Source organism: Rhinopithecus roxellana, chromosome 11, assembly GCF_007565055.1.
Source record: "Rhinopithecus roxellana isolate Shanxi Qingling chromosome 11, ASM756505v1, whole genome shotgun sequence".
In the NCBI taxonomy this organism is placed as follows: Eukaryota; Metazoa; Chordata; class Mammalia; order Primates; family Cercopithecidae; genus Rhinopithecus; species Rhinopithecus roxellana.
In genome coordinates, this window is record NC_044559.1 from 61548376 (window position 1) to 61571139 (window position 22764).

Genomic DNA, 22764 nt, shown 5'->3' on the forward strand with positions numbered 1-22764 from the left:
TCAGCAACATCTAAAACAGGTTACACACCATGACTAAATGGTATGGCATTTATTTAACATCTGAAAACCAATGAATGCAAATACCATATTAAAATAGTAAAAGACAAAAACACATTGTCACCTCAGTAGAAACAAAATTGCAAAAATCCAATACTTATTTCTGACAAAAACTCTCAATAAGCTAGGCATAAAAGGTAACTTTCTCAACATGATAAAGAGAATCTACAAAAATCCTAAAGTAAACATCACACTAAATGGTGAAAAACTGAATACTTTTCTACTAAGATTGTAAACAAGACAAGAGTGTCCAGTCTCACAACTTCTATTTGACATTGGATTGGATCTTCAGCAAAAAGAACAAAACTGAAGGTACCACACAACCTGACTTCAAAATATACTACAAAGCTATAGTAATCAACACAGCATGGTACTGGCCTAAAGTAATCAACACATCATTGGTACACATAGACCAATGGAGCCCAGAAATAAGCCCGCACATCCATGGTAAATTGATTTTTGACAAAGGTGCCAAGAATGCACAGTGGGGAAGTGACAGTCTCTTCCATAAATGGTGTTGGGAAAACTGGATAGCCACATGCAGAAGAATGAATTATAAAAATTGACTCAAAATTGATTAAATATTTAAATATAAGACCTGAAACTATAAAACAACTGAAAGAAAACCCAGAGGAAAAGCTCCATGATGTTGGCGTAGGCAATGTTGTTGTTTTTTTTTCAAATGTGACCCCTAATGCAAAAGCAACAAAAGCAACAAAAACAAAAACCGACACATGATATTACATCAAACTAAACAGTTTCTGCACAACCAAAAAAAAAAAAAAAAAAAAAAAAAATTAACAAAGTGAGAAGACAACCTAAGGAATGGGAGAAAACATTTCCAAACTATGCATCCAATAAAGAGTTAATATCTAAAAGATACAAGGTACTCAAACAGCTCAATAGCAAGAAAACAAATAACCCAATTTGAAAATAAGAAAAGTACCTGAATAAACATTTCTCCAAAGAAGACATACAAATGATCAACAGGATATTTTTTAAAATGTTTGATATCAGTGATCATCAAAGAAATGCAAATTAAACTACAACGAGATATCACCTGTTAGAATGTATAATATTAAAAAAGACAAAACATAAGTGTTGATAAGAATGTAGAAAAAGGTAACTCTGGGGTGGAGCAAGATGGCCGAATAGGAACAGCGCCAGTCTCCAACTCCCAACGCGAGCGACACGGAAGACCGGTGATTTCTGCATTTTCAACTGAGGTACTGGGGTCATCTCACTAGGGAGTGCCGGACAATCGGTGCTGGTCAGCTGCTGCAGCCCGACCAGCAAGAGCTGAAGCAGGGTGAGGCATCGCCTCACCTGGGAAGTGCAAGGGGGAAGGGAATCCCTTTTCCTAGCCAGGGGAACTGAGACACACAACACCTGGAAAATCGGGTAACTCCCACCCCAATACTGCGGTTTAAGCAAACGGGCACACCAGGAGAATATATCCCACACCTGGCCAGGAGGGTCCCACGCCCACGGAGCCTCCCTCATTGCTAACACAGCAGTCTGCGATCTAACTGCAAGGCAGCAGCGAGGCTGGGGGAGGGGCGCCCGCCATTGCTGAGGCTTAAGTAGGTAAACAACGCTGCTGGGAAGCTCGAACTGGGTGGAGCTCACAGCAGCTCAAGGAAACCTGCCTGTCTCTGTAGACTCCACCTCTGGGGACAGGGCACAGCTAAACAACAACAACAAAAAAAGCAGCAGAAGCCTTTGCAGACGCAAATGACTCTGTCTGACAGCTTTGAAGAGAGCAGTGGATCTCCCAACACGGAGGTTGAGATCTGAGAACGGACAGACTGCCTGCTCAAGCGGGTCCCTGACCCCTGAGTAGCCTAACTGGGAGACATCCCCCACTAGGGGCAGTCTGACACCCCACACCTCACAGGGTGGAGTACACCCCTGAGAGGAAGCTTCCAAAGTAAGAATCAGACAGGTACACTCGCTGTTCAGCAATATTCTATCTACTGCAACCTCTGCTGCTGATACCCAGGCAAACAGGGTCTGGAGTGGACCTCAAGCAATCTCCAACAGACCTACAGCTGAGGGTCCTGAATGTCAGAAGGAAAACTATCAAACAGGAAGGACACCTATACCAAAACCCCATCAGTACGTCACCATCATCAAAGACCAGAGGCAGATAAAACCACAAAGATGGGGAAAAAGCAGGGCAGAAAAGATGGAAATTCAAAAAATAAGAGCACATCTTCCCCTGCAAAGGAGCGCAGCCCATCGCCAGCAACGGATCAAAGCTGGTCAGAGAAGGACTTTGACGAGATGAGAGAAGAAGGCTTCAGTCCATCAAACTTCTCAGAGCTAAAGGAGTAATTACGTACCCAGCGCAAAGAAACTAAAAATCTTGAAAAAAGAGTGGAAGAATTGACAGCTAGACTAATTAATGCAGAGAAGGTCATAAACGAAATGACAGAGATGAAAAGCATGACACGAGAAATACGTGACAAATGCACAAGCTTCAGTAACCGACTCGATCAACTGGAAGAAAGAGTATCAGCGATTGAGGATCAAATGAATGAAATGAAGCGAGAAGAGAAACCAAAAGAAAAAAGAAGAAAAAGAAATGAACAAAGCCTGCAAGAAGTGTGGGATTATGTTAAAAGACCAAATCTACGTCTGATTGGAGTGCCTGAAAGTGAGGGGGAAAATGGAACCAAGTTGGAAAACACTCTTCAGGATATCATCCAGGAGAACTTCCCCAACCTAGTAGGGCAGGCCAACATTCAAATTCAGGAAATACAGAGAACACCACAAAGATACTCCTCCAGAAGAGCAACTCCAAGACACATAATTGGCAGATTCACCAAAGTTGAAATGAAGGAAAAAATCTTAAGGGCAGCCCGAGAGAAAGGTCGGGTTACCCACAAAGGGAAGCCCATCAGAATAACAGCAGACCTCTCGGCAGAAACTCTACAAGCCAGAAGAGAGTGGGGGCCAATATTCAACATTCTTAAAGAAAAGAATTTTAAACCCAGAATTTCATATCCAGCCAAACTAAGTTTCATAAGTGAAGAAGAAATAAAATCCTTTACAGATAAGCAAATGCTTAGAGATTTTGTCACCACCAGGCCTGCCTTACAAGAGACCCTGAAGGAAGCCCAAAACATGGAAAGGAACAACCGGTACCAGCCATTGCAAAAACATGCCAAAATGTAAAGACCATCGAGGCTAGGAAGAAACTGCATCAACTAACGAGCAAAATAACCAGTTAATATCATAATGGCAGGATCAAGTTCACACATAACAATATTAACCTTAAATGTAAATGGACTAAATGCTCCAATTAAAAGACACAGACTAGCAAACTGGATAAAGAGTCAAGACCCATCAGTCTGCTGTATTCAGGAGACCCATCTCACATGCAGAGACATACATAGGCTCAAAATAAAGGGATGGAGGAAGATCTACCAAGTAAATGGAGAACAAAAAAAAAGCAGGGGTTGCAATCCTAGTCTCTGATAAAACAGACTTTAAACCATCAAAGCTCAAAAGAGACAAAGAAGGCCATCACATAATGGTAAAGGGATCAATTCAACAGGAAGAGCTAACTCTCCTAAATATATATGCACCCAATACAGGAGCACCCAGATTCATAAAGCAAGTCCTTAGAGACTTACCAAGAGACTTAGACTCCCATACAATAATAATGGGAGACTTCAACACTCCACTGTCAACATTAGACAGATCAACGAGACAGAAAGTTAACAAGGATATCCAGGAATTGAACTCATCTCTGCACCAAGTGGACCTAATAGACATCTATAGAACTCTCCACCCCAAATCAACAGAATATACATTCTTCTCAGCACCACATCGCACTTATTCCAAAATTGACCACATAATTGGAAGTAAAGCACTCCTCAGCAAATGTAAAAGAACAGAAATTATAACAAACTGTCTCTCAGACCACAGTGCAATCAAACTAGAACTCAGGACTAAGAAACTCAATCAAAACCGCTCAACTACATGGAAACTGAACAACCTGCTCCTGAATGACTACTGGGTACATAATGAAATGAAGGCAGAAATAAAGATGTTCTTTGAAACCAATGAGAACAAAGATACAACATACCAGAATCTCTGGGACACATTTAAAGCAGTGTGTAGAGGGAAATTTATAGCACTAAATGCCCACAAGAGAAAGCAGGAAAGATCTAAAACTGACACTCTAACGTAACAATTAAAAGAACTAGAGAGGCAAGAGCAAACACATTCAAAAGCTAGCAGAAGGCAAGAAATAACTAAGATCAGAGCCGAACTGAAGGAGATAGAGACATAAAAAACCCTCCAAACAATCAATGAATCCAGGAGTTGGTTTTTTGAAAAGATCAACAAAATTGACAGACCGCTAGCAAGACTAATAAAGAAGAAAAGAGAGAGGAATCAAATAGACGCAATAAAAAATGATAAAGGGGATATCACCACCGACCCCACAGAAATACAAACTACCATCAGAGAATACTAAAAACACCTCTACGCAAATCAACTAGAAAATCTAGAAGAAATGGATAATTTCCTGGACACTTACACTCTTCCAAGACTAAACCAGGAAGAAGTTGAATCCCTGAATAGACCAATAGTAGGCTCTGAAATTGAGGCAATAGTTAATAGCCTACCAACCAAAAAAAGTCCAGGACCAGATGGATTCACAGCTGAATTCTACCAGAGGTACAAGGAGGAGCTGGTACCATTCCTTCTGAAACTATTCCAATCAATAGAAAAAGAGAGAATCCTCCCTAACTCATTTTATGAGGCCAACATCATCCTGATACCAAAGCCTGGCAGAGACACAACAAAAAAAGAGAATTTTAGACCAATATCCCTGATGAACATCGATGCAAAAATTCTCAATAAAATACTGGCAAACCGGATTCAGCAGCACATCAAAAAGCTTATCCACCATGATCAAGTGGGCTTCATCCCTGGGATGCAAGGCTGGTTCAACATTCGCAAATCAATAAACATAATCCAGCATATAAACAGAACCAAAGACAAGAACCACATGATTATCTCAATAGATGCAGAAAAGGCTTTTGACAAAATTCAACAGCCCTTCATGCTAAAAACGCTCAATAAATTCGGTATTGATGGAACGTACCTCAAAATAATAAGAGCTATTTCTGACAAACCCATAGCTAATATCATACTGAATGGGCAAAAACTGGAAAAATTCCCTTTGAAAACTGGTACAAGACAGGGATGCCCTCTCTCACCACTCCTATTCAACATAGTGTTGGAAGTTCTGGCTAGGGCAATCAGGCAAGAGAACGAAATCAAGGGTATTCAGTTAGGAAAAGAAGAAGTCAAATTGCCCCTGTTTGCAGATGACATGATTGTATATTTAGAAAACCCCATTGTCTCAGCCCAAAATCTCCTTAAGCTGATAAGCAACTTCAGCAAAGTCTCAGGATACAAAATTAATGTGCAAAAATCACAAGCATTCTTATACACCAGTAACAGACAGAGCCAAATCAGGAATGAACTTCCATTCACAATTGCTTCAAAGAGAATAAAATACCTAGGAATCCAACTTACAAGGGATGTAAAGGACCTCTTCAAGGAGAACTACAAACCACTGCTCAGTGAAATAAAAGAGGACACAAACAAATGGAAGAACATACCATGCTCATGGATAGGAAGAATCAATATCATGAAAATGGCCATACTGCCCAAGGTTATTTATAGATTCAATGCTATCCCCATCAAGCTACCAATGAGTTTCCTCACAGAATTGGAAAAAACTGCTTTAAAGTTCATATGGAACCAAAAAAGAGCCCGCATTGCCAAGACAATCCTAAGTCAAAAGGACAAAGCTGGAGGCGTCACGCTACCTGACTTCAAACTATACTACAAGGCTACAGTAACCAAAACAGCATGGTACTGGTACCAAAACAGAGCTGAATACCCAGACCTAATACCATAAAAACCCTAGAAGAAAACCTAGGTAGTACCATTCAGGACATAGGCATGGGCAAGGAGGGCAAGGACTTCATGTCTAAAACACCAAAAGCAATGGCAACAAAAGCCAAAATTGACAAATGGGATCTCATTAAACTAAAGAGCTTCTGCACAGCAAAAGAAACTACCATCAGAGTGAACAGGCAACCTACAGAATGGGAGAAAATTTTTGCAATCTACTCATCTGACAAAGGGCTAATATCCAGAATCTACAAAGAACTCAAACAAATATACAAGAAAAAAACAAACAACCTCATCAAAAAGTGGGCAAAGGATATGAACAGACATTTCTCAAAAGAAGACATTCATACAGCCAACAGACACATGAAAAAATGCTCATCATCACTTGCCATCAGAGAAATGCAAATCAAAACCACAATGAGATACCATCTCACACCAGTTAGAATGGCAATCATTAAAAAGTCAGGAAACAACGGGTGTTGGAGAGGATGTGGAGAAATAGGAACACTTTTACACTGTTGGTGGGATTGTAAACTAGTTCAACCATTATGGAAAACAGTATGGCAATTCCTCAAGGATCTAGAACTAGATGTACCATATGACCCAGCCATCCCACTACTGGGTATATACCCAAAGGATTATAAATCATGCTGCTATAAAGACACATGCACACATATGTTTATTGTGGCACTATTCACAAAAGCAAAGACTTGGAATCAACCCAAATGTCCATCTGTGACAGACTGGATTCAGAAAATGTGGCACATATACACCATGGAATACTATGCAGCCATAAAAACGGATGAGTTTGCATCCTTTGTAGGGACATGGATGCAGCTGGAAACCATCATTCTTAGCAAACTATCACAAGAACAGAAAACCAAACACCGCATGTTCTCACTCATAGGTGGGAACTGAACAATGAGATCACTTGGACTCGGGAAGGGGAACATCACACACCGGGGCCTATCATGGGGAGGGGGGAGGCGGGAGGGATTGCACTGGGAGTTATACCTGATATAAATGATGAATTGATGGGTGCTGACGAGTTGATGGGTGCAGCACACCAACATGGGACAAGTATACATATGTAACAAACCTGCACGTTATGCACATGTACCCTAGAACTTAAGGTATAATAAAAAAAAAAAAAAGAAAAAGGTAACTCTTACACACTGTTCATGAGAATGTGAATTAGTACAGCCATTATGAAAAGCAGCAAGAGGTTTCTCAAAAAATTAAAAATAGAACTACTGTAAAATAGTATACCCAATACCATTTCTGGGTCTATATCCAAAGGAAATGAAATCAGTTTGTTGAAAACAGTTGCATTCCCATGTTTATTGCAGCACTGTTCACAATAGCCAAGATATGAAACACCCTAAGTGTCCATCAATGGATGAATGGATAAAGAAAATGTATAATAACATTTAATAAAACAAAGGAATACTATTCAGCCATAAATAAGAATGAGATCCTTACATTTGACACAACATGGATAAACCTGGAGAACAGTAGACTCAGTGAAATAAGCCAGGTACAGAAAGATAAATACCACATGATCTCACTTATATGTAGAACCTTAAAGAGTTAAACTCATAGAAGTAGAGAGTAGAATGTTGGCAGAAGGTTGGTTACCAGGGGCTAGGAGGTTAGGGGGTTGGGGAGGCATTGATCAAGGAATATAAAATTTCATTTAGACAAGGTGAATAAGCTCAAGAGGTCTACTGTACAACTTGATGACTTCAGTTAAAACAATGTATTGTTTTTAAAAATTGTTAAGAGAGTCTCAAATTTTCTCACAACAAAAAATAATAAGTATGTGACAATTCATATGTTAATTAGCTCAACTGAGCCATTCCCCATGTATACATATTTCAGAACACCATCTTGTACACAATAAATATGTATAATTTCATTTATCAATTAGAAAATTAAATAAAATTTTTTAAAAAACAAAATATTCTATTGAAGGTTCTAGCCAGTCCAATAAGGAAAAATAATTAGATGCATTCAGAAAAGAAATATAGAAAAGAATAAATACGTTTATTTTTATTCACAGATGACATGATACTATATGTAGAAATTCCTAAGGAATCCAGACTCCCCTCTTACTCATCCTCCCCCCACCCAAAAACAATTGAAACTAATAACTGATTCAGCAAGCTTTCAGGGCATAAGAGTGATATAAAATAGTAATGATACAAATTCTGCTTCATTTCAGTATGTTTTTCCTATCCTTGATTTAAGAGACAACTCTCAGTGCCAGTGAATAGTTCCATGATCATTCATTTAGGAAAAGGAATAATTTGGATTTTAGAATTTCAATTTGACACAATTACCCACAAAAAAATAAATATTTTCCCATTCTCATTACTTTTGCGGAGATAAGAACAATTGTCAAAATTATCATTGCTAACAGCTAGTCTACAGCATGATTAGAGGCAAATGGTGACACTAAGTGTCATCCTTCCCCTCATCCCCAAAAACAAGCCTCTAAAGGATTCCAAGGTCTGCACGTGAGTCTTACCACTCTGTATTCAGGTTTTGCTGGCTGCAGGACATCCCCAAAAGTTCTGCCTGTTGGTGCTCTATCCACAATATTAGAAATTAATGGAACTATTAATTGTTGGAAAAATGGAGGTTCTGGGCCTCTGCTCAGGTTGGCTACTGTGTCCTGGAACAGAGAGCATTTGTTAAGGAGTGCATACGTAGAGTCAAAGACCCTTTTCCCAGGCTTCCAGTCCCAGAAATGCCTGCATTAATGGAAGAGTGCACACACACATACTCATACACACTCCAAGAGCTAACAACCTTGAGAAAATAGGAAGGTAGCATGAGCCTAGAAATTAACAATTTAAACTCTTGTCACTGGGAGAAAGCTTTGGTCATAGGTAACTCTTTTATTCTCCTAGAAAACATAATGACAGTGACCAGAGTACAAGGCTGGAAGCATACTTTCGAATTGTGTGACTTTGTACAGGGGCCTACCATGCAAAAAGGTAATTATAACATGACACCGTAATTACTATTTTAATTTTTAAAAAGTCTTGAGCCACTCTCATCTGGAGTCAGTACCAAGTTTTTTCCTAGATTCTTGTCTGTTCTAATAAAAGAATATAATAAACATATTTTTAATTTAAAATTTAAGATCATCCCATATCCTGACTGGTTTAATCTATGTTGCCCACAACGTTTACCATTTTTAATAGTGTCATAAAAATACAAATCTCAATTTTCAAATATCCCTTGACATATATTAGGTTGGTACAAAAGTAATTGGCATTTTGCCATTACTTTCAATGAATATTTAATGTTCTTTATTCCTCACATTATAGATTTAATCTCTACAACTGCATATGAGATAGGTTATGTATTACCATTCCCATTTTGCAAATGAGAAAATAGGCTTGGACATATTCAGCAGTTTTTTTCAAGATCACATAGCTAGTTTTAAGGTGTTGACCAGAAATTTGACTGTAAAACAAATTTCCACCAAATTAATTGCATTTTTCTCCATTGTCACTACAAAATTTGAAGAACCTATTTTCATGGGAAGAACTATAGATCTATGAGCATAGTGACAGTTAAACAGTAGTTACCTCTAGGGATGGGTTATAGGTTTACACTTTTCTGTATAATATGAATGTCCTACAAATAGATTTGGCTTTTATAATAGAAACAAACAAATAAATAAATAAATACAGACAGTTATTCAAAAAAAATTAACCTAAAACTGAGAGCAAAATTGTGATAAAAGGAAAATAAATATCAATTAATTAAAATATGTGCAAAGAAATTATATAAAATACTGAAATTTCAAACACATAATCAGTAACTAATAATACAGCCATATGAAATGTTCAACATTCGACTGACACAACCTACAGAGACAACCATTTCATTTATTTCAATTTAATATATCCAAGCTCTTTCATTAAAAGGGCTTTATTTTCTTTGCTATGCCACAATTGTTTCACATTTTTTATTGAGGCTTACATATTATTATATAAGGGGCTGCTTACTATTTTAAGCTCTTTATCCTGTTTGTTGACTAACCTTCTGACATCACAGCTTCATAAACAACTGCATCCAAAGGGAAGATTTCCACAAGTGAAGTTCCTTTAAATCAAGTAAACTTGTTCAGTGGTATATATTTTAGGTAGATGCAATGTGTTCATTCCAAGGCACCACCGTTTTTACATCAAATCTAAGCTTCCATTGATTTAACAACTCATATTATCTTTTGAACCACCAAGAAAGTAAAAGCATGCTACTAATTATAATAATAATAAGATTCCTCTGATTGGAAAATGCTTCCCAATTTCTGAGATATTATAATGTGGAAAATGGGCATCTTGGAATGCTGACCTACTCAACTCTTGGAGTGAGTGGGGAGAATCTGGCAAGGATTAGAGAACACAGGTTCAACTCCCAGGTGTAGTAAGCTTCCTCACTTATCTTCAAGTCTATGTGCTCCTCTGAAAACTGGGGAGAAATGATATCTCAATGATATCTCCTTAACTTCACATGATGGTTGTAAAAATAATGAGATAATATATATGAAAGAAGCTGCCACCACTGAAAGGATGCTAACTAGATCCAAAATTTGGAAAGACATTTTATTTTTCTGAGATACCACAAAGCTATAAGTTTTGTAAAATATAAAGGTTGTCAAAGAAACTGAACACTCAAAGCTAAGGTTCTCTTTTGCTTCTCTCTGCATTTTCTCACCAGACACAGACACATACAGACATACACACACACAACACATACACACACCCACACACCCACAAACAATATTTGATTACCGTAGCAATAGCCTTAGCAAGGTTTCTGAAAAGCTGAATGTAAGCAGATAACGTGTGAGGTCCATAAATTGTCGATGCTGCCTCATATCGCTGAGCCTGCAGGAAAGGCAGGGAGAGTTGTACATGGTTCTGCATATTTAAATCCATTTACAGAGGTGTAGCATTTTAGGTAAATGTGATGCTTGACATCTGACATTATTCAAAACTGGCATAATATTCAAGATTATGTATGATGAAAGAGGATGGGCATTTCCATTTACTGGCCAAGGTAAGTGATTCCCATCAACTACCTATTAAAAGCAGTGGGTTCTCTCTGCTTATGCCATTTAGACTGTCACTCTATTTACTATGAAAGAGGGTGCTAGTGCCTAAGCTTTAGTCTATTGTAAGTACTTGTAATACAAATGCTTTCCCCCAGTGCATATATCAGAAGAAAAACAAAATAAAAAGAGTCCTTATAACTTCTGGATAAATAGTTAGAAGGTACTAACTGGAGAAGGACATTTAATCCATCACAGCCATGAAATGGAGCCAAATGCATCTTTCACCTGGCCTCCAGGTCTTTGGCTCTTTTACAGGAACTTCAGAGTCATCAAATCTAAAACCAATCTCACCACTCCAGACATATCAGCTTCCTCCACAACATTCTCATCTCAGCGAATGTCATCTTTCCAGTCTCCCATGTGAGGATCAGCCTGCAGTTTCCTTAGACTCCTCTCTCCCTCATCCTGTATCCTATCAGTCTCCAAATCTGGTAATTCTATCTCCTTCAAATCTCCTGAGTTCTTTCGTTGTCCTATCTTACTTTCTCCTAAGGTATAAGTAGATTTTACCTTAGTTCAAACCCTCATCTCTCACCCAGATCTTTTTTTTTATTATTATTTTATATTAGGTTCAGGAGTATATGTGCAGGTTTGTTACATAGGTAAATCACATGTCATGAGGGTTTGTTATACAGATTATTTCATCAGCCAGGTAATAAGCACAGTACCTGATAAGTAGGTTTTTGATCCTCTCCCTCCTCCCAGCCTTCACGTGTCCATGTCTTCCCAGATCTTAACTACACTATGGCTTCGTAACCAGTCCTCTGCCTATACACAAGCCCTTCCAATTCCTTTTCCACACTGCCATCCTATTGACCTTTCTAAATCACAAAATTTTATCAAAGCATTCTCTTGCTTAGAATCCTACTGCAGTTCCCCTAAAGCCTTCCTTACTGGATGAAAGCTCTGTAGCATAGCATGTAAGACTTTCCATTAGCTAACCTGTGTCTCCCACTCTGGCCCCCATCTCCTTACCATCACCTTCCCATACTTACTCCATGCTACTCAACTAATTATGCTCCATCGATGTGCCTGCCCTCTGGACCTTTGCATATATAGTTTCTTCTATATGGGATACATTCTTACTTTTTATTTGCCTAACTCTCACTTGTTCTCAAGAACTCATACAGATGTTACATCTTCCTGAACAGTCCCAGTCCTCAAATACCCAGTCTGGGCTGGTGCTCTTTCTCTTTATTTTTATAACACCTTGTGAATGCCTTTCATGAAAATGTAATCATCTGTTTGTACTAGACCCCTGACTTTGTACTAGACCCCTGACTTCTAGTGATCTTGAGGGAAGGGACAGATTCTTTTCATCATTATGCCCCAGAAAGTGGCTAGCACAGTATCTGTAACAATACATATCTATTGAATGAATGAAGTAATTAATAGTAATCCTTGCAGGAGTATATTCCTGTGATATGGACAGGAAACAGGAAAATACTGGCTAGAAAAGAGTGGTTCCCTGGCAAAGTTTCCACCCTTAAGCCTGGAAATCTGTGGCCCTAAACAAGAACAAGCATTTTCGGTTTTGTACCCAAACGTTTCTGTTTTGCGTTTTCATTCACTATGCCCCCCTATCCTGTACCCACATAAACCCCAAACCCCCAGCTCCACAAACAGACAAGGAGATGAACAGAAAAACAGAATGGCAGAACAGCACAGCAGAGAAAAGAGAAGGAGCATTTGAACTCTGAGAGGAGTTTGGCTGGGGATGGTTGGAGAGAAGATCGGCTGCTGGACAGTCAAACTCCAGGGGAAGATCATCGTCCCACTCCATCCCCTTTCCAGCTCCCCATTCATCCCACTGAGAGCTACCTCTACCGCTCAATAAAACCCTGAATTCATCCTTCATGTCCATTTGCAACCTGATTCTTCCTGGACACTGTACAAGGACCTGGGTACCAACAGGGCACTGAGCTGTTTAACACTCAGGCCATCTGCAGACAGCAAAGTTAAAAAAAAAGTGCACTGTATGTAACACATGCCCACTTGGGCTTCCAGAGTAGCAGGCACCCAGACCTAGATACTGCTGCAGGGCCCTCATGGAATTTGCTCCTGTGGGCACCCAAAAGCACTTGCCCTGGCTCCTGCACCTGCCTGTCTGCATGCTCTCCTTCCCATAAAGGGTTTCAGCATGTACAGCAGCTGAACAGATGAGCCACACCCCTGTTGCACATACTGCAAGGGGGTTCAGGGAACTCTCCCATCTCACCTGGACCAGGAGACAAGCTAGTAGGGGTTCCTAACCTTGTTTGTGACATAGACTCCTTTGGCAGCATGTTGAGACCTAAGGACCTCCCTCAGAATAATGTTTCTAAAGGTGTAAAATAAAATACATGGAATTGACAAAGGAAACCAATTAGGTTGAAATATGTTTACCAAACTATAATAAACAAATGTTGTGTATAGTAACGTATGTGCTTCTTTATTATGCTATTGAATAACAAGTTATATCTGTGGATCTAATAACTACTGTGATTATAAAACAGCAATAAGAGTAAAAGATATTTCTAGATCTGCAATCACTATATGTGATATGAAAGTATCTGTGGTTCCTATTGGTGACAGAGGTACTGCTAAAATAATTTATTTTTGTTGCCTATATTTATAATTGACAGAAATGCTTAGTAACAGAGGTAGTGAAGAAAGGATGTAATTATTCCTATCCAAGTTTAGCATCACTAAGACCACTTTTTCAATGGGAATTCCTAGAAGGCAAGGACCTTCAGGAAAGCCAACAGAGGGTAGCAGGGCAGAGTCCACTCTTAGTATGACTGAATATTTACCAAGGGGCAGACTGTATGCCTCTGTATGCACTGCTGTTATATACCAGCAGATATATTATTAACAGAAATTATTAATTATGAGACTCTGGACTGTTTTCATGTTTTACTTAAAAAGTACTTGGCTGCTTTCTGGACTATTTATAAACAATGAAATATTACCAGCTACCAGCCTCCCTCAAACTCTCTGGGACTCTGTTTCTTAATATATATCATCAACATAATAATACCCTACTTCCAGATATACTGTAAGGATTACTTTAAATAATATTTGCAAAGTCTTAACTAGTGCACTCAATAAACAGCTACTAGTAGGAGTTTTCTCAGGTGTTACAGAGGCTTAAGGCATCAAATGCATTATGAGTAGTGTTAGAAATGTTTTATGCCACAGCTCAGGCTTATTACCAGTGCCCCTGACAAAATAATTAGTTTCAGGGAAAATGTAAGTCAATAAAACTAGAATTCTGACCTGGAGTTAAAAGGATGTATTTGAAACTCTTAAATATGACCTTTGGTTTATCATTCTCTTATCTGCTATACCTAAAACATAATCATCTCTCAGAAACATGACTGGGACAGTTTACAAAGCAAGTCTGCATTTGACATGACTGGGGTATGATTCATTTAAATTATGAAAACCTTTAGCTTTACCTGGTATTCTTCATAAGTAGTAATGTAATGTGTATAGACATTGCATAGACCTGAAATAACAACAGTCATGTTCTGCATCCCATGAGATGCAAATTCCTAGGAGAGAAAAGTAAAACCCAATAAAACTACTCTTCATCTTTAAGTATAATATCATTCTGTTATCCTTAACACACAAGCATTGATTACATTATTAGTTTAAGATATTTTTCCTAATAAAATTTTTCTAACTGCACTAAGTTGGACAAGTCAATGGATCTATAAATACCTTGATGATCACAGTTGCAGATGTAGAAACTTCTTACTACTAAAATAGGGATTTAAAAAATTAACTTATTAAAAAATCTAATGGGTGGCTATTAGCTAACCAGAATAGTAATTTCCAGAGCTAAGTAACAAGACATTTTTGACATGTCAATTTAGAACCATTTACAATACTACCTGAATATAAAGAAAATTAAGAATACAGCACAGATAAAATACAGAATCCCCAAAATGCAATGCATTTTATTTAGACTGTTCACAGGAACTTAAGATATTGAGGTACTCAGAGGTTACTTAGTATTTAATATATAAAACCATTATCAATTTTTAAATTATTAATACATAAATACCAATAAAATATTTTTAACCTAATGATAAATCCCTTATGTTTTCTAAGTCTGGTTCTTATACTACCAATATTTCATATTCACCTTAGCCATTAATTTCAAGAAATGTGGAACTCTAGTCATCTTAAAAAAGATTAATTTAAAAGACATAGGATCACAGGGATAGGATATAATTTCCTCTTCGCCAAATATGAACATGTAGATATGTTATTTTATTTTTAACTTACTGCTTGAACTGCCTCTCGAAGTCTTCGTCCAGACATGGTCCTGAGTCAAGAAAACAATTATGTGTACATTTTCCTACTCAGACTGTGTGCAGAGTATGCAGAAATACTTGCAGTGAAAGCCAAAAAATTACCCTGGCTCACCACGCAATAGTAAAATATGTACTAACCCAATGACCTTGAAAAGCTAAACTTGAGCTTTTTTCCTGCCTGTCCTAGCTTCAAAATAAATCCTAAACTGAAAATGGTCAATTTAACTAAAAGATGGAAACAGAATCAGTGGTTATCACTGGCAAAAGATCATCATTATTTTCCATTCTTGAGTCAACAAAATGATTAGTTGCATTCTGTGTTTGTAAAAGCTGAAGCAGGTAGAAAAATACATTACTGTCCCTTCCTACAAAGAATTTACTGTATCATTCATTCATTTAATTCTTCAGTAAAACACTGAGCACCTACTACACACCAGGCCTACTTCTAGATGCTAAGGATTCAACAGTATGGAGCTTACATTCTAGGGAGAGGAGAGGGTTAATAAGCAAATAAAAACAGATGACAAGAAAAGCTATAGAGAATAACAAAGCAGGATAAAGAGGAAAGGGAGTGGTGGTGGTCACTGTGGTGATGGTGGTGCTGGTGGTATTACTGGTGCTGCTGGGTGCTGATGTGGTGGTGGTGGTGGTGGTAGGTAAAGATTATACAGTGCAAGCAGCACTGGCATCCCTGTTAGATATGTGAGCAAAGAATTAAAGGGATAAAAGATTTAGTCATGAAGATAACTCGAAGAAAAGTGTTCCAGACTAGAAGAAACCGTAAGTTCAAAGGCCCTGAGACAAAAGTATCTTTGATGAGTCTGGGAAGTGTAATAAGGCCAGTGTGGCTGAATCAGAGGTCAGTAAAGAGGAGAAAGTTAAGAAGTCAGACAGGAGGGTTTGCTGAAGAACAGATTATATAGGAGATTGCAAGTTTGAGGATTTACCTGGAATGAAATGAGAAGCTACTGGAGGGTTTTGAGCAAAGACATGACATTATTTAATTTATACTTTAAAGGGCTTAATCTAGCTGCTGTATTGAGAAAAAACTGCAGAGGAGTAAAGACAGAATGAAGCAGAACAGATAGCAGGTTATTGCAATAATCTGTGTAAAAGATTGTGGTAACTTAGATCAGGAGGGCAAGTGACAGAAGGTGTTGGGTAGAGTGTACGAAATTTGCTGAAGAATTCAAAGAGGAAAAAATAGAAAAAGAGAAATCAAGGATGACTCCAAGAGATAGGACCTGCTGGAAAGATACAAAATTGCCAGTTACTGAGATAGGAAGACTACATATCAAGCAAGTTTAAAACATTCTTCCATGCTTTTAATACCTAATCTGATTATTTCAAGTACCTGTATTTTAACATGACTGCAAATCTTTCTACTGACATAATAACTCATGGCATCATTTTAATTTGGGATAAGTTTTTTTTTAAATTTTCATGTCTGCTTCAGGTTAGCTATCAATAATAAGCATAGAGATAGTTATTCTTCCGAAGCCCCAGCAAAAGAGGGTAGGAATATTTGTCACTGTCTCCAAACAGTACAGGAGAATACCAAGGGGTCAGTACAGAATGATCTTTTCATTATAAGAAGCAATTCCAACAGAAACATACAACAAACCAATTTTTAACTAAGTAATAAAAAGAAGAACTTACGTAAACTCCCCAGGGATAGCAGTTATGGCCAAGGACCCAAGGGTAATAATCTGAACATCAACAATATCTGGATGCCAGGGATGAGGTTTTGATAGCTGAGAACCCAAAACAAGAAAATTATGTTAGGGATAACACTCTTTCTATGGTTAACAGACACATAGTGGTCCCAGAAGTTCCTCTAGTTTCTAATTTATGATATAGTATTAAATATTCCATATGGGCATTTATTTCCTAATCATAACATGAGAATTTCAAATGCCAAAGTCCCATTAACCTGCACTAATCAATGAAGTTTTTGGTGGATCTGTCATCGTGAAATCACAACGTGTAACAGATAACCAAACATTTTCCTAGAGTACTGTTTGTGACTATTCTTACACACAATAAATAAGGACTTCCATTTGGAATGGTTTAACTTAATTTCTCTTTTTATTATAATCGCCCTTTAAGTTTACAGTTGCCAAGTCTTGTCTTATTTTCCAAGATTTTTCCCAAGAGAATTTATCCTTTTCCATATTCAGAATAATATAGCCTGTCTCTCTATTTCTTCCTTTCCTCTCTTTCTTCTTTCAAGAATTTTAATAGGATATTAGGAAGAAAATATTTTTAAAATGGTTCTAACTCAACAATCCAAGTTTTTATGAATACTGAAATGAACTTTTGACATTTAGAATGCAAAATATATGTTTCAAAGGAGCGTAAAAGAAAATTGCTGTAGTTGATAATGTCGCCTGAACTGTGAGAAAATTTAGACATGAACATGTTTCATTTTAGATGACCTGAAATGTTTTCTTCTGCAGAAAATTCATTGCTGATTCCCTTCTTGGAACCAACATAAATAAATTCTGATAAATGTTCATCTTATTCTGCCTTTCCCACTGTCCTAATTATTGTATTTATTAATCATAAGTGCAATAGGTAAGTCAGTATACATCATAATCATAACCTTCATTCCTTAGAGTCACAGAACCCATTTTTTAATATTAAAAACTTGATATGGGAATACCTAAGTTAAGACCTCCCATCTCAGTAGATATCTATCATTCATTATCTGACAGTTCACAAATTTTAAAATAACAATATGCCAATTTCACTATGATAATGAAAATGCATTACTTCTCCAGTGTGAAGAAGGATGGGCTTTGGTTTATGACATTCTTTAATTTCTTCAGATGGCTTTCCCAGGATCTGGTTCCGAATGGTGTCCCAAAATGGATCCCCTTCTGTTTTCCCTATTAGAAATGTTATGATTAGCATACTTCCTTGAATCAACCCTCTGAAAAAAGTCATTATTTTGACAAATACTGTACAATAATCTTTTAAGGAGTTTCAGAGATTTTATTAAGGTTGCTGTTCAATGATTCCAAACAGTTTGAATAATAGAATAGGAAAAACGTCTTGTGCAGCCTAAGACATGAGCCATTGTTTAATTAGATCTTCAGTGTGGTTAGCAGAATGACAGAGTACATTTTGTCAATATCCTTAAAGTTTTGTTTCTATTACTCCTGCTCATCCATGTTGCAAATAAAAACAGTTTGACATAATTAACTGCAGATTCGTTGACTAAATCAGTTTTTTCCTGTTTTGAAAACTAAAAATGACACCTCCAACTCTCAATACCCAGTTGTCTGACTTATGGTCCCCGAAATAATTTCTCCTGAATACCCATTTAATTATCTACACACACATACACACACAAAAAAAAAAGAAAAAAAAAACAAAAGCAGTAAAAAACGAAAACAAACTTCAAATGCATAATCTGAGGAAAAAGGTTGTGTAACCATAAAACCTATGAATTAAGAATCTATATACTTTATCTGAAAAATGTAATAATCACAAATGTCTGTGTAGCATAAACTGAAAACTCACAGAAATGAAGGAAGAAATACACATTTCAGTAACAATACTGAAATTTTCAATACCCCACTCTCAATCATGGATAGAACAACTAGGCAGAAGATCAACAGCAAATTTGAACTAGACCTACCAATCTGTAGAATACTCCACCCAACAACAACAGAATATACATTCTTTTCACATGCACACGGAACATTATCTGGGATAGATCATGTGTTGGCCAAAGGATAAACCTCAATACATTTTCAAAAGTAGAAATAATACAAAATATGTTTTCCAAACACAGTGAAATGAAATCAAAAATAAATAATAGGGAAAAAAGGGGGAGCTCACAAATATGTGGAAATTAAGCAATATGATCTGAAATAGTTAATAATCAAGGAAGAAATCAAAGGAAAATCTGGAATGAAAATGAAAACACAACACATCTAAACTTATGGTAGCGACAGCAGTGCTCAGTGAGACATTTATAGTTGTAAATGCCCATATTAAGAAAGAAGAAAGATCTCAAACCAATAACCTAACTTCCACCCGAAGACATTGGAAAAGGAAAGCAAACTAAACCAAATGAAAGAAAAAGAGGAAATAATCAATATTCAAAAGAAAATCAATTAAACACTGAGTAGAAAGACAACAGAAAAATCAATGAAACCAAAAACTGTTTTTTTGAAAAGGTCAACAAAACTGGCAAAACTTTAGCTAGATTGACTAAGAAAAACAGAGAGAATACTTAAAGTATTAAAATCAGAAATCAGGGACAACATTACTACTGACTTTAAAGAAATAAACAGAATTCTAAAGGAATACCGTAAGCAGTTGTATGCTAACAAATCAGATAACTCAGATAAAATGAAAAAATTTCTAGAATGATAAACTACCAAAACTGACTCAAGAAGAAACAGGCAATCTAAAAAAAAAAAACTATAAAAAGTAAAGAGATTGATTTCATAACATATTTTTAACTACCTACAACAAATAACAGAACTCAGATTGCTTTACTGCTGAATTCCACCAACCAAAGAATTAGTACTAGCTTTTCCAAAACTTTCCCAAAACTTTTCCAAAATAATAGAAAAGGGAACACTTCCTGATTCATTCTATGAGACCAATATTATCCTGATATAAACCCAGACAAAGATATCACAAGAAAAGAAAACTACAAAACATTGTCTCTGATAAATGTGACACAAAAACCTACAACAAAATACTAGCAAACTGAGTACAGCAACATAGAGAAAGAATTGTTATAGAACATGACTAACTAGGATTTATTCCAGGAATATAAAGTTGGTTAAACAGTCAAAAACTGATTAATGCAGTACAACATATTAAGATAACTTTTTAATTACATACAGAGAGAAACATTTGCCAAAAATCTAATACCATTTTATGATAATAACACTCAACAAACTAGGAATAGAAGTAAATTTCCTCAACCTGATAAAGGATTAAAAACCCAGAGCTAACATTATACTTAATGATGAATGACTGAACGCTTTTTCTATACTATCAGGAACAACACAGAATGTATACTCTTTCAACTTTTATTCAACATTGTTCTTAAGGTTCTAGCCAGGCAATTAGGCAAGAAAAAGAAATAAAAGGCATTCAGATTGGAAAAGAGAAATTAAAACTATTAATATTTCTATTTTAAGATCACATGATCTTGTATAGAGAAAATCCTAAATCATCCATTAAAATATTAGAATTAATAAATGAGTTCAGCAAGGTTGTAGGATACAAGGTCAATACAGCTATCAGTTGTATTTCTATACATTTTCTATGAACAATCCAAAACTGAAATTAAGAAAAAATTTCCATTTACAATAGCATAGAAAAGAGTGAAATACTAAGAAATAAACTTAACAAAAAGTACAAAATGTATACTCTTAAAACTACAAAACCTTGTTGAAAAAAGTTAAAGACTATCTAAATGAATGCTAAAACATCGATGTATATGGATCAGATTACATAATATTGTTAAGATGGCAATACTTCCCCAAATTATTCTGTAAATTCAATGACATTCCCATCAGAATCCCAGCTGACTTCTTTGTAAAAATTTATAAGCTGATTCTAAAACTCCTGTGGAACTGCAAGAAACTCAGAAGTCAAAACAATCTTGGAAGACGAGAACAATGTAGAAAGACATACTTTCTGATCTCAAGCGAAACAGTAACCAAGAGACGGTTTTACTGGCACAAGGCTAGGCATACAGATCAATGGAATAGAATTGATAATCCAGAGATAAAGCACGGGTCAACTAATTTTTAACAAGTGTGCCAAGATTATAGAATGGGTAAATAATAATCTTTCCAATAAGTGGTGCTGGGGTAACTGAATAGCCATATGCAAAAGAATAAAGGCAGGCCATTACCTCCATGATACACAAAGTTTAACTAAAAATGGATCCAAGACTTAAATGTAGAGCTAAAACCATAAAAGTCTTATAAGAAAATAGGGGTAAATCTTCATGACATTGAATTTGGAAAAAGATTCCTATATATGACACCAAACCATGAGTAACAAAAGAAAATTTAGACTTCATAAAAATTAAGAATGTTTATGCTTCAAAGAATACAATTAATAAAGTGAAAAAACCTACAGAATGGAAGAAAAAAAATTTATTTTGAGACAGAGTCTCACTCTGTCGCCAGGCTGCAGTGCAGTGGCGTGATCTTGGTTCACTGCAACCTCCACCTCCCAGATTCAAGCGATTCTCCTGTCTCAGCCTCCCGAGTAGCTGGGACTACAGACATGTGCCACCACGTCTGGCTAATTTTGTGTTTTTAGTAGAGACAGGGTTTCACCATGTTGACCAGGATAGTCTCAATCTCCTGACCTTGTGATCTGTCTGCCTCAGCCTCCCAAAGTGTTGGGATTACAGGCGTGAGACACCATACCTGGCCCAAAAATATTTTTATATCACACATCTGATAAGGGAATGAATACAGAATACACAAAGAAAACTTATAACTCAATAATAAAAAGAAAAATAACCTGAATTTTAAAATGAGAAAACTACGTAAATGACATTTCTCGAAGGGAGATATACATGTGGTTAATACGCACATGAAAAGGTGTTTGACATCATTAATCATTAGGCAAATGCAAATCAAAACCACAATGAGATATCCCTCCACACCCACTAGGGTGGCTAGATTCAATAAGTCAGATAATAACAAGTATTGGCAAAGACATTAAAAAGTCAGAAACCTATACACTGCCTGTGGAAATGTAAAATGGTGCAGCCATTTCAGAAATAATCTGGCAGTTTCTCAGATGATTAAATATAGAGTTATATAATCTAGCAATTTCACTCCTAGATATATACCCAAGAGGAAAGATGAAAACAAACACCTACATAAAAATCACATAAATATTTATAGAATATTTATAGATTCATAATAACCAAAACATGGGATAACCCAAATGTTCATCAACTGAGGAAGGTTGAAACAAATCTGGTATGTTGATACAATGGAATATTATTCAACCATAAAAAAGAATGAGGCTGGGAGAAGTGGCTCACACCTGTAATCCCAGCAGTCTAGGAGGCTGAGGTGGACGGATCACTTGAGGTCAGGAGTTCCAGACCAGGCTAGCCAAATGGTGAAACCCCATCTCTACTTAAAATACAAAAATTAGCCAAGCGTGGTGGCAGGTGTCTGTAGTCTCAGCTACTTGGAGGACTGAGGCAGGAGAATTGTTTAAACCTGAGAGGTGGAGGTTGCAGTGAGCTGAGATGGTGCCACTATACTCCAGCCTGGGTGACAAGAGCAAAATTCTGTCCCAAAAAAAAAAAAAAAA

General features: G+C 36.9%; 1 protein-coding gene across 1 annotated transcript in view; it reads right to left on the bottom strand.

The window, feature by feature from the left end:
• Nucleotides 1–22764, bottom strand: part of LOC104675174 (neutral ceramidase) — a 78866-nt gene that overhangs the window by 12873 nt on the left and 43229 nt on the right. The window contains exons 14-19 of the mRNA XM_030941356.1: nucleotides 18214–18329; nucleotides 17098–17192; nucleotides 15410–15449; nucleotides 14575–14670; nucleotides 10812–10907; nucleotides 8531–8677 (exon numbers count right to left, since the gene is read on the bottom strand). Of these exons, the coding sequence (XP_030797216.1) occupies nucleotides 8531–8677; nucleotides 10812–10907; nucleotides 14575–14670; nucleotides 15410–15449; nucleotides 17098–17192; nucleotides 18214–18329 (590 nt within the window). The remainder of the gene's footprint in view (nucleotides 1–8530; nucleotides 8678–10811; nucleotides 10908–14574; nucleotides 14671–15409; nucleotides 15450–17097; nucleotides 17193–18213; nucleotides 18330–22764) is intronic.